The 12,753-nt window shown below is 39.8% G+C and overlaps 1 protein-coding gene across 4 annotated transcripts in view; it reads left to right on the top strand.

The window, feature by feature from the left end:
* adgrd1 (adhesion G protein-coupled receptor D1) overlaps positions 1-12,753 on the top strand; it is a 47,582-nt gene that overhangs the window by 32,017 nt on the left and 2,812 nt on the right. For all 4 annotated transcript variants that reach the window (XM_061730743.1, XM_061730742.1, XM_061730741.1 and 1 more), the window contains 11 exons: positions 6,707-6,780; positions 7,339-7,462; positions 8,757-8,860; positions 9,107-9,218; positions 9,542-9,695; positions 11,499-11,565; positions 11,795-11,861; positions 12,001-12,092; positions 12,197-12,323; positions 12,411-12,452; positions 12,626-12,718. In XM_061730743.1, the coding sequence (XP_061586727.1) occupies positions 6,707-6,780; positions 7,339-7,462; positions 8,757-8,860; positions 9,107-9,218; positions 9,542-9,695; positions 11,499-11,565; positions 11,795-11,861; positions 12,001-12,092; positions 12,197-12,323; positions 12,411-12,452; positions 12,626-12,718 (1,056 nt within the window). The remainder of the gene's footprint in view (positions 1-6,706; positions 6,781-7,338; positions 7,463-8,756; positions 8,861-9,106; positions 9,219-9,541; positions 9,696-11,498; positions 11,566-11,794; positions 11,862-12,000; positions 12,093-12,196; positions 12,324-12,410; positions 12,453-12,625; positions 12,719-12,753) is intronic.

Here is a 12,753-nt window from a genome sequence, read left to right as displayed (position 1 = left end):
AGGAAGTCGGCCATTTTGAAATCTGATTGGTCCATATTTGATGGTTCTCCAAAAGTCACCAAATTTTGCATGCAAGACAGACTTGGCGATAAATTTGATATTTCATGGTTTGCATTAATGGGCGTGGCCTAACGGCTCAACAGCGCCCCCTAGAATACTTTTCTCTGCCATAACTTTTGAATGGTTTGACATAGGAAGTTGTGGGTGGTGTCATGGGACTCTGTAATGAGTCCTTAAGCTTCGTTGGCCTTAATTAGCCCCTTCTTCTGATTGGTTGTCCCGATTTTCTGCTATAACTTTGGAATGGTTTGACATAGAGAGTCGTGGGTGGTGTCATCAGATTCTTTATGGAGTCCTTGACCTTCATTGGCCTGAATTAGCCCCGCCCCTTCTTCTGATTGGTTGTCCCTTTTTTCTGCTATAACTTTTGAATGGTTTCACATAGGAAGTCGTGGGTGGTGTCGTTTCTGATATGCTTATGGGGGGCGGTGGCCGTGAGTGCGAGGGCCCGTTCATCGCTGCTTGCAGCTTTAATTATTATTATTATTATTTTTCTGACGAAAGGAGGGCCTTTTTGACCCCCTAAACGTGCCCAAAAAGTCACCAAATTTTGCACGCAAACCAGGCCTGGCGAAAAATTTGATATTTTATGGTTTGCATTAATGGGCGTGGCAAAATGGCTCAACAGCGCCCCCCGGAAAACTTTGTGCCTCAAGCCCCACGATACGGTTTGACCTACATGCACGAAAATCAGTACACACCTGTATCATTGCACAACTTAAAGAAAAGTCTCTTGGAGTCATGCCCGAAACCGAACAGGATGTCGGCCATTTTGAATTAATCGTGTCATTTTGGCGAAATTTATGCCATTCCTTCGGCAGTTAATACGGCCCGAACCGTAACGAGCCCCCATGTGTGTTATACATCAAAATGTGCGTCTCCATCCTCCGACACCACGCATTACTTTTCTCTCTCAAAAGCGTTACCGTGGCGACGCTAGACGCCAAAAAGCGCGCCCACCCATTATCTGATTGGTTTAGACAGAAAAAACTTTGCGCCTCAAGCCCCAGAATACGGTTTGACGTACATGAACGAAGATCGGTACACTTCTTTATCATGTCGCTACTTAAAGAAAAGTCTCTTGGCGCCATGGCCTAAACCGAACAGAAAGTCGGCCATTTTGAACATTCTTAATTAATCACGTAATTTTGGAGCAATATATGCCATTCCTTCGAGAATTAATACGGCCCGAACCGTATCGTGAACCCAGATGTGTTATACATCAAAATGTGCGTCTCCATCCTGCGACTAAGCGCATTACTTTTCTCTTTCAAAAGTGTTACCGTGGCGACGCTAGACGCCAAAAAGCGCGCCCCCCCTTCATCTGATTGGTCCATATTTGATAGTTTCCCAAAAGTCACCAAATTTTGCATGCAAGCCAGACTTGGTGATAAATGTGATATTTCATGGTTTGCATTAATGGGCGTGGCCTAACGGCTCAACAGCGCCCCCTAGAAAACTTTTCTCTGCCATAACTTTTGAATGGTTTGACATAAGAAGTCGTGGGTGGTGTCATCAGATTCTTTATGGAGTCCTTGACCTTCATTGGCCTGAATTAGCCCCGCCCCTTCTTCTGATTGGTTGTCCCTTTTTTCTGCTATAACTTTTTAATGGTTTGACATAGGAAGTCGTGGGTGGTGTCAAGGGACTCTGTAATGAGTTCTTAAGCTTCGTTGGCCTGAATTAGCCCCTCCCCTTCTTCTGATTGGTTGTCCATATTTTCTGACTATAACTTTTGAATGGTTTGACATATTTGAAATATGATGGTAATGTGTCAGCCAACCACAAAAATCTCTGGAATTTTGGTGGAATCATTTATTTTTTGTCCTTGCCCGGTGCAAATGACATAAATAAAGTGCGTGGTTTGGTTGTGAAAAAATAAAAGTAATGTTACGTGAACAATAAATCAAACGCTCCCTTCCATGCAGTGTGTGTGTCTAGGAAGTAAAGACTGGAACATGCTATTCACAAAAGAACAAATAGTGGGGTTTTACTAATATTTATATCTTACAAATATTTTAAAAATTACGAAAAAACAATTCGGGACTCAGATTACATCGCTATGTTGGTATCTCCTAAGTCAGTCATTCAGAAAATAGCCAAGCTGATTCGTGGCTCAGCGGTAATGTCGCCGTCTTTCGTGTGGGAGATCGTGGGATCGATCCCAGCTCAATGCAAAGATTATTGTCAGCAATTTGTGTGTTTTTTTTTTTACATCAACATGTGCGTCTCCTTCCTGCGACGACGCGCATTACTTTTCTCATTCAAAAGCGTTAACGTGGCAACACTCGACGCCAAAAAGTGCGCCCCCTTCATCTGATTGGTCCATATTTGATAGTTCTCCAAAAGTCACCAAATTTTGCACCAAGCCAGGCCTGGTGATAAATTTGATATTTCATGGTTTGCATGAATGGGCGTGGCCTAATGGCTCAACAGCGCCCCCTAGAATACTTTTTTCTGCTATAACTTTTGAATGGTTTGACATAGAGAGTCGTGGGTGGTGTCATCGGACTCGGTATTGAGTCCTTGACCATAATTGGTGCAAATTAGCCCCGCCCCTTCTTCTGATTGGTTGTCCCGATTTTCTGCTATAACTTTGGAATGGTTTGACATAGAGAGTCGTGGGTGGTGTCATCAGATTCTGTATGGAGTCCTTGACCTTCATTGGCCTGAATTAGCCCCACCCCTTCTTCTGATTGGTTGTCCCTTTTTTCTGCTATAACTTTTGAATGGTTTGACATAGGAAGTCGTGGGTGGTGTCGTTTCTGATATGCTTATGGGGGGCGGTGGCCGTGAGTGCGAGGGCCCGTTCATCGCTGCTTGCAGCTTTAATTATTATTATTATTCTCCAAACTTTGGCATCCTGGTCCTAAGATAGTTTACGTTTCTCTTATTGACATGAATTTCATTTGTGAAGAAAAACATCTGTTTTTTAGTGCAGTTTTTTGTGCAGTTTCAGTGCAGCTAATGACATGTGTTTATTTAAAAAGTAAATATCCTCTGCTCATTTTGGCTCATCGAAGACCATGGGTACTGCTTTTGTAAAAAAGCATAGTGACAATCACTTGCAAACATCAGCCGTCTGAAATAACATCATTACCTTTTTCTTTAACCTCTTTACTACTGAACGGCTCCCTTTATTTTCTCTCTTGACCTCCATATCATGTACCTACTCTACATGATATGGAGGTCAAGACACACAACAAACGTAATCTCAGGGCGCTTAACAGAGAAATCACTTTAAACGTCCAGTCAAATACAATCCACTTCGGTCCATGTATATACAAATGATGTTCTAATCATACCTAATGGATTACTATCCGTTTTCAGTATAATCATGATCAATCCATTTCAGTCCATTCATTCTATTTCTTTCAAAGCAACTTCATCCAATATTCATTTCTGCTCAATCACTGATCTGAATGAAGTGATAAAAAGCAGACTTTCTATTTTTTCTGTCACTTTCAAGCCCCCCTCATTAAGTCTGTGAGCGTGAAGACTATTAGTATCTCTTACTCACCATCTTCCTCTTCTGCTTTTGCCTTCAGGGGTCCAAAGAGTGGATCATCTATTTCCAGTTTACCTTGTCTTCTTTAGCTTCCTCTGCACCGCAGCCAACTGCATTAACTCTGTCATCACATTTAGAAATCTCCTTTTTGATCTTTTTTTTTTCGGTTCTCCTACCTGGCAGCTTAATCTCCAGCATCCTTCTGCCAGTTTATGCACCATCCCTCCTCTTTATGTGTCCGAACCATCTCATCTATGCTTTTTATAAAACTAAAAGGGATACACTGAGGTATTTTGATAGTTTTGAGATCTATCCGTTAGGATGCTTGGACATGTCCAGTTGTATAATTATGAAGCAGAAACACACCACAGCCAATTCAAGAAGGGGTTTTGTCAGGTACCAGGGAAACGGGAATTCATGTGCATTTGTGTTCAGTTTAAACTGTAACGTGGAGCTCTGGGGTTGTTATGTTGCTGAACGATGAGTTTGTTTGTTTGTTGAGATTAAAAAAAGAAGGCAGCACGGTGGCTTAGTGGTTACCACTGTTGCCTCACAGCAAGATTTTGGTTTGCATGTTCTCCCCCTGCTTTTGTGGGATTTCTCCGGGTACTCCTGCTTCCTACCACAGTCCGAAAATTTGTATGTTAGATTAATTGGTGGTTCGAGATATCCCATTGTAGGATATGTGATTGTTTGTCTAAAAGTGGCCCTGTGATGGTATGGTGACCTTTTCAGTCTATGCTTTTTGCTTGAAAAGAACTGGGATGGACTCCAGTAGACCCTTACTACACTAAATGGGAATGAGAAGACACAGATCATTTCTTTTCTGTGTCCGTTGTGGAAAAATTGTAAAGCTTAATGGAAAGGGGGATAAACATAATATATAAATTCAAGTTTTCAGCACCTTTGGCCTGACCTGGACTAAAAAAAAACATCAACCACCACTGTAGCAGGCATGTTATTTTAGTTGCTGCAGAAGATTTACATCATGGTTTTGCATTATTTGCTTCCCCACACATCTGATTCAGCTTTACTACCTTCAGCAGCCAATAGTTTCAAGTTTTAAAGGCTTTTTCTAGGTCACAGTGTTTCATGTTGCGTTTCATGGATTCAGAGCTATAGTTACTGTGCCGTAGTTGTCATCTGAACCGATTTAAGAAAAAAAAAGTCAAACAACTAAAAGAAAAAAAAAATCTCCAGATAGGCAAAGTGAATAGACACTTATAACTTTTTGCAAATAAAAAAAAATACTTTGGAATAAATGAGTATGTAGAATGCAGGAGATTTGTTTGTAGGGAGATGTTTTATATTTTTATACAGTACTTGTACTTTTGGGAGTGAAGAAGATCTTTTTAGGATAGCTCTTTGTAGAAATCGATTTTTTGCCGTTATGTAACTTCACAGCTGTGAAAGTCAGTAGCAACTGAGAGGAATTCACATAAAGCCCTTTAAATGGTGCTATGTTTGACATTTGTACAGATTAGGACACTCTATTAACATGTGATTAATCAGCCTATTCACCTAAGACTCTCTCCTCTTTGATCAGCTTGACTTTCTGCATCACTCTCTTGTCGCTAGCTTTCACTCTCTCTTCACCTAGTCCGTTTTGTTCCCCTTTCGAGGCTCAGAGTGATTTCCAGGGTGGTGTTTGCTGACCTTCTGTTGTTAATAAAGAGTTGGAGCGCCAGCTGCGCTCCTGGCGGGTGAATTCTGAGGCCGCGGGGCATGAGGGAAACAATAGCATCCACGCAAAGCGTTGCCAGATCTTGGAGAGCATTTAAATACTCACCAGTGAGTATCAGGTCCTTGCATTTCTCCTCACATATAAACTGGAAAACACAAGCTGGATTACAGTAACTACCAACAGACAGTTGCTAGAGAGGAAGCATAGCTTCATACATTATGTGTGATGCTCTGTGAGTTAATGCATGTTTCGGCTGGTGTCTGGAACAAATCAGGCTTTGATGGATTGTTTACCATTAGACCACATTTACATTTTCTGGTTGATATTGATAATTAGTTCCTTGCAATAGGAGCATCACATGTTCCCTTAGTATGCCAGCTGCAATGTGTCTGTCCTCCGTCTGCTTTCATTTATACCTTCATGCACAGGTTTGCTTGCATTTGATCAAAGCTAGCCGGCAGCTGGCCATGACAGGGTGTATTTAATACAACTTTATAGGTCCCGGACCCATTCTGAGTCCTTTAATGGGCAACAGGATTTTCTGTCCTTTGCATTTCCCTCAAGTGTCATAGTATGTGATGAATAAAGGGATGCATGTGTGAAACTGAAAGAATGAGAGCAGCAATTTGATTGCAAAACAAAGTCAAGGTATTGTGCTGTGCTTTGCAATATGAATCACTAGGCCTGTGGGCCAGGAAACAGACAGCCTGACTGTCAGTTTCACTTGCACTCTCACTTTTTCCAAAAGGAAATATTGCAGACACAGTCACAGTCAATCTCATACTTTTTCAGTCTTTTTTCAGACTTTTTCAGGAAAGGTGTATGGTCTCTCAGTATACACCCAAGCAGCCTGTGGAAGTGTTGTTTTCTATGGACTAAAGATTGAAGAGGGTAATGAGTTGACCTGAAATCATGGCCAAGCCCCAATTACTGCATTTTTGCATTGTAGGTATTAGCTCACTATCCCTGGAGACTCCACATCTCATTTAAGGAGTGACATGGAAAAACTGATTTATAATCAAATAAGATTCTTGAGGACAAGAGGAAATTCTATTCAGCTGAAAAATGTGAATTATTTGGTAGCTGGTAATTTTCCTTGAGCAAAATTACATATTTTACTGGGGTTTTAGCATAAAAAGAAAAAGAAAAGGTTCAATTATGCATCTCAAGTTTTAAAAAGCATTCACCATTTGCATCGATTGCACCCTAAAATCAGTTGCATAGTAGTTATAGATATAGTTATTTGAATCCATCAACTTGTGATGTGTGTTCAATATGTGAATTAAAAGTTGGAACGAAATATCCTACCTAATTGATATTCCTAACCTGCTTATCTGTGTAAGAAAAGGTTACTCTAAGTGTGTGGTCATTTTGATTTGCTGCCTAGTTCCCTGTCAAGTACCTTCCTTTTGAATTTAAGTTCTTAATTGAGTTTCACTGCTCTTTTTTTTCAGACTAAAGAACAGCAGGACCAAGTACTAAATCAGAGCAATAAAGTCTTCCTCTACTGTGCCTTTTTGGATTACAGGTTGGTGTTCCAGAGTTCTCATTCAGATGTGGAGCGAGAGGAAAACGAAAAGATCTTGATTGTTGAAGTGGTTGTTTATTGTTTTAGGCTAGGGCTTGAAATCAAAAGAAAGAAGCAGTTGTTTGGAAAATGTCTATTTCCTTTTTACTTGTTTAAATCAGAAACATCCAGGATCTTGTGTTGCAGCTTCAGTTTTACTTTGAGCAAGAGCCTTCTGATGTTCTAAAAATGGGTCCAAAAATACGTTTTAAAGAGCATCAATCATTTTAAAAGGGAGTAAGTTTCAACTTGATACACTGGCTTCCTCCTTTTTGTCTTCTTTGCCATGAAGCTCATGAAAAATCTGAATTATTAGATTATCCTGTCAAACTGCCCTGGTATGTCAGAAAAGAAAAATGGATATATGCCTCCCCCAGTTGATTGTGTTTTATCCCTGTCAGCAACATTCAGATGAAAACAGACTTTTATTTAGTTTTTTCCCTTCATATATGTTCTTTTTTTTAATATCCATTGATCATATTTACTTTGTGCATAATACTATATTTTGGTCTGTTTCAGTTCTAATGAGGGAGTATGGTCAAATGAAGGCTGCGTACGCACTGAAGGAAACATGTCTTATTCTGTGTGCTTGTGCAACCACCTCACCAACTTTGCGATCCTTATGCAAGTTGTACCCTTGAAGGTATTGTTATTTTTGGGGCTTATATACATGCCTGTATGATTTATTGCTCTAACAAGCAATTATTTTCTAAGTTGACAACAAGGTCAAATGTGATTGCTGGTTTCGCTGCAAAAACGTGGCCAAAAAATTTATTATTATATCATTTTATCAAGGGGAAAAAGCAAACAAATGGAAGTATTTAATTTCTGAAATATAAAAAACAAGTGCAGGCAGGTCTATGGGAGAACAATTTATCTGCATGTGCGTGAAACCAGAGAGCTTGTTCTTCACCAAATGAGACACTGGAAAAAGATGAAATCACTGTGGATTTTACGTGTTCAGGTTTATTCTTATTCTGTATCAGCCGTTCATCCTGTTTTCCAAAGTGTATCTCTGCTCTTATATCAGCCACAAAATAAGTACTTTTTTTTTTTTAAATATACTGCATCTGGTCTGGACACAGTGGTTTACCACACAGTTATCCACCAATCAGTGGTTCCTCCTGCAGCCTGTTGTCCCTCTGTGTTGGTCAGATGCAGACAGAATTATTCAGTCACAGGGACAGTTTCACTGATGGTTTTACATTGAGGTACTGACATGGGTCTCTGTATGGGTCAGTGGGTCTTTCATTGAAGCCACAATCATTGAAGGCTATATTTTTTAATTATTTTAAAACATCTGTGATCACATCAACTGCTTTCTACTCGTTAAACACTGAATGCACGGTATTTTACACTCACATTAACTGAATACACTTCAAATGCAAATCATATATGTACGTGCTATCCCTTTGTTACAGAGAACATGTGCCAGGGAAGTATGGTTAGCATCCACAGTAGCTTCTTTGAATAGAAAAGATGACTTCTTATTGCAGCTAAGTGCAGCTACAGTACTTCTATATTTAAGGCGCAGCAGTTTATTTGATGCTATACTTTCCCACAGTAGGTCTCTAATTAGTGGGCTGCCTCATCCCTCAGCTGCAAGGGAACATCCTACATCTCCCTTTTCTGAAACACTGAGACTCCTCTGCCCTCATAATGACAAGGCACATGTGCAGACAGTTCGTAGAGAATCAAAACCAAACCCTTAAAATAGCCAAAACTCCAAAACAACATGAAAGTGCCAGACCAAGTAACATAGTTAGGTGCATATCGAAAACACAATAATCTCAGTCACAAATTAGCCTTTTTTTAAGTAAATTCTGTCTATGCTAATTCCATAAAAATAGACTTGACTACTTGGGTGTGCATAACATTTGCACCATATGCCAAAAGGATTTTACATGTTGCCTTGTCCAATGTTTCTGTATACACAGCTCACTACTGGCCACACGATGGCACTGTCAGTCATTGGATATGTGGGGTGCTCAATTTCCATCTTCTGCCTTGCTATCACCCTGGTTACCTTTGCAGTTTTGTCGTAAGTATCATCAGTCCGACACAGGCATGCAGCTTTTAATGGTGCTTTATTGGTAGCAGTTATCTCTTTATCAGTGAATCCCTCATGAACATTTTTATCTTGATTTATTGGCTACTGTAATGTTTTTTTAAATTCTGCATGCGCTATATGGTCATTTAGACATGTAATGTGCATCACGGTTCAGACGTACACGTATTGTGTATAATGTTCTTTTTCACAATGTTTCGTCCTCTTGTTGCTCTGCAGGTCTGTTAGTACCATCCGTAACCAACGCTACCACATCCACGCCAACCTGTCCTTCGCCATCCTGGTGGCTGAGATCTTTCTGCTCATCAGTGCCAGTTTTACCCCGGGCACGGTTGGTACACAGTACAGAGGCTTCTTCCTTACTGATGATGATAACAGCGACAGTTATCATGATGGGGACGATTGTTGTAATGCTTTTAGGATTATCAGTCTAAATTAGTGAATTAAAAAGTGTTATGATTACTGTTTCTTAGAGCTGATTGAATCAGAATCAGAATACCATGGAGATGTGTAGCATTTCTGGATAACAAACAAGTAATTGACTCAGGCAAAGGGGAGAAACTGACATTTGAATTATAAAGCACAAAGACTTGCTCACATTTCTAGAAACCTGAAATTAAAGGAAATTCTTGAATGTATTGTCCTACCTCTCAGCCTGCCTGCAAGGTCATGGCTGTCTTGCTTCACTTCTTCTTTCTGAGCGCCTTTGCCTGGATGCTGGTGGAGGGCCTTCATCTCTACAGTATGGTGGTCAAGGTGTTTGGATCTGAAGGCAGCAAACACTTCTACTACTATGGCATTGGCTGGGGTAGGTTTTTCGTTTGCCTATAGAAATGAAGATATGAGAGGATGCCTGTATTCACCTCCATGATGTCTTACTGGTTTTTATTCTTATAGCATTTTACTCTTATCCCTAGTTTGAGCCAACGTCCAGCATTCAACTCATGGAGAACATTTTGTATATTATTTGAACTCACCTTGGTCAAATAACACTTTGAAAGAAAAAAAAAAGTTACTGAGTCCTGAGTACTTCAGTAACTGAGACAAGGTTCATTAAGTCCACACAGAGTACCTTTCCTGATCCTGAGTGAACTTGAGATTGATGGACATCGAAAACAAATGTGGGACATACAAGAGGCTGCTGCAGAATTCATATTCTCTGTTTTACATGTTGAACCCATTAGTGCAAAATGATCCCCTTTTTTATGACTTCCTTTCCTCTGGCCAGAATAATTTTAATTTTGTGTGGCCATCTGCAAATTATGTGCTAGAGATTTGTCTGACAGCTGTTACATACCCGCGCACACAAACACACACACACACACACACACACACACACACACACACACACACACACACACACACACACACACACACACACACACACACACACACACGATAGTCAATGATAATTTATGAATTGTTTCCGCCGCCATTTGCTGTGATTTAAAAAAAAAGAAGAAGTTTGACTATAAGTAAAGGTGAAATATTGCGTGCTAGAATCCAGTATGCTTGGTAGGTCAAGAACTAGAAAAATATAATATACATAGCTATTTTGGGGGCTAGAACCAGTGTTGGGTGACTAGTATCTGTTCTCGGACCATTTTTAACCACCTGCACAAAAGAAAAGGCCTGCTAGCAAGTAATCATGAAGGAATACAGGCTTCAAAGGTCCCATTTTGTAAGAAATGTCAAGTCTTGTTTGATTTACAAAAGATGATAAAGACTATGAAGATATCTTAATGCTCAGACTATTTAAAAAATGCCCACAGCCAGTATTTAATTTTGCACAGAACTTCAATGAGGCTGTGACGTCACTGCCACTGTCAGTGCCCGCAGAATGTGCAGAAGGCTTCTTCATGCCCTTTATTCATTTTTCTGGTGGAAAAGCCACAACACCCTGTCAGAATAGTGGCATTGTTAGCGGCAATTTATATAATTCCAAGCCGTCGACGCCATAACAGTCCATCTGGAGCAAGACCAAAAGCCAGGTTCATGAAGTCAACGCAATGATCGACCTTTTCAAGATATTGAGCTGAAACCTAAAAGCTGCTTCCTGCAGACATATTACAGATTACATTACCTTTTTTTTTAAAAAAAAAAAGATTCATAATATGTGATTTCTTAGTTTACATTTTTAGTTACGTTTTTTTATATATATTCAAAGCTACATAGTAGGGTATGCAGCGTTGCATGCAGTGTGCATCAGTAGGCATATAATATCCAGTGAGTAAGTAAGTGTAGCTTGTGGTTAAGGGGGGGCTTGGGCCTGGAACAACCACTTTCGATTCCCTGGGTTGGCAACACAAGTGAACCACTTTAGCCCCCAACTGCTCCCAGGCAGCCCCCTGCTCCTAGTGTAATGGATTGAAAGCAGTCCCACATTTCCCCAAGGGGAATAATAACGTATATACTGTACATGTAATTATTAATGTGCAAAGGTATAGTTAGACAACATGGCTGCATGTAATTATGTTTTTTAACGATTGAATCTGTATAAAGGCATAGAGAGATATTGCAAAGAAAGACTAAAACAGAATGAGAGATGTTGTCACTTTTGCCAAACAACTCTTGAGTAGGTTAATAATGCGCGATTGTATCTGTGTGCCAGGTTCTCCATTGGTGATCTGTGTGGTGTCCGTGACATCAGCCCTTGACAGCTACGGTAATGCTGACAAGTAAGTATGACCAGCATGTGGGGAATTGTTTGGAAATCTCATGATTCCCTACAAGTCATTGAGAAAGAGTGACATCACCTGTGGAAGAAATGAGAAACAGCTGTGTTTAATGGTATTTTAAACCTCTTAGGTTAACAAAATATCATTCCATATTTACATTATAACCTTTTTGCTTGGGAAGCAATACAATATGACTGCTATTCTCCTTCCCTCTGCCTCGTTGTTTCAGCTGCTGGCTATCACTGAATAATGGAGCTATTTGGGCATTTGTGGCACCCGCCCTTTTTGTCATTGTGGTGAGGAAAATACAAAATATATACTTTTTTTATTTTTTTTTTTACTGTAATCATTTGTTGTCTATTTTACTAAGTAATGTGCCAATTATACAATTACATTCACAAAAGAAAGATTTATCTTTGTAATTCTCGTGCCCAGGTGAATATTGGCATTCTCATATCTGTGACCAGGATCATATCTAGAATCAGTGGGGAAAATTACAAAGTTCATGGAGATGCCAATGCTGTCAAGTAAGTTTATTTGCTGTCATTATCAGATTATTTTAATGATGAAATACATTCATTTTATCAAACGCTAATGTTAAAAGCGTGGTTATCTCTTGGTTTGTTTAAAGGCTGACCATCAAAGCGGTGGCTGTCCTCCTGCCCATTCTAGGCATTTCCTGGATCTTTGGAGTTCTCGCTGTCAACACACACTCTTTGCCATTCTTGTATATTTTTGCTGTATTCAACTCATTACAAGTAAGTTCTTCAGAATGTGATATTTTCACTTGGGAAGTGCTCTGAGCCATTTGTTAAACTGTTTTCTATGTTGTTTCTTGTCTTTAGGGGTTCTTTGTCTTCTTGTTCCACTGTCTCCTCAACTCTGAGGTATAGTGCTAAATGCTTTACATATTTTACCTGTTCTAATTCTTTGCAAATTCTTGTAAGTAATTTTTTTCCGCATTAGCAAAGTAGGGGCTGTTTTATTTTGCAATAATTTTAGATAAAATTGTGCTTGACATCGGCATGAGTGTGTGTAATGGGTCTACTTCTTGCTGTAGGTCAGAGCTGCATTCAAACACAAAACCAAGGTGTGGTCTCTTACCAGCAGTTCCATCAGAAACATCAATGTGAAACAGTTCAACTCTGATATTGTGAGTGCTGATGTTTAAAAATGTGCTAAAACAAA

Source organism: Cololabis saira, chromosome 9 (genome assembly GCF_033807715.1).
Source record: "Cololabis saira isolate AMF1-May2022 chromosome 9, fColSai1.1, whole genome shotgun sequence".
Lineage (NCBI taxonomy): Eukaryota > Metazoa > Chordata > Actinopteri > Beloniformes > Belonidae > Cololabis > Cololabis saira.
This window is presented reverse-complemented; position numbering and strand designations above follow the sequence as displayed.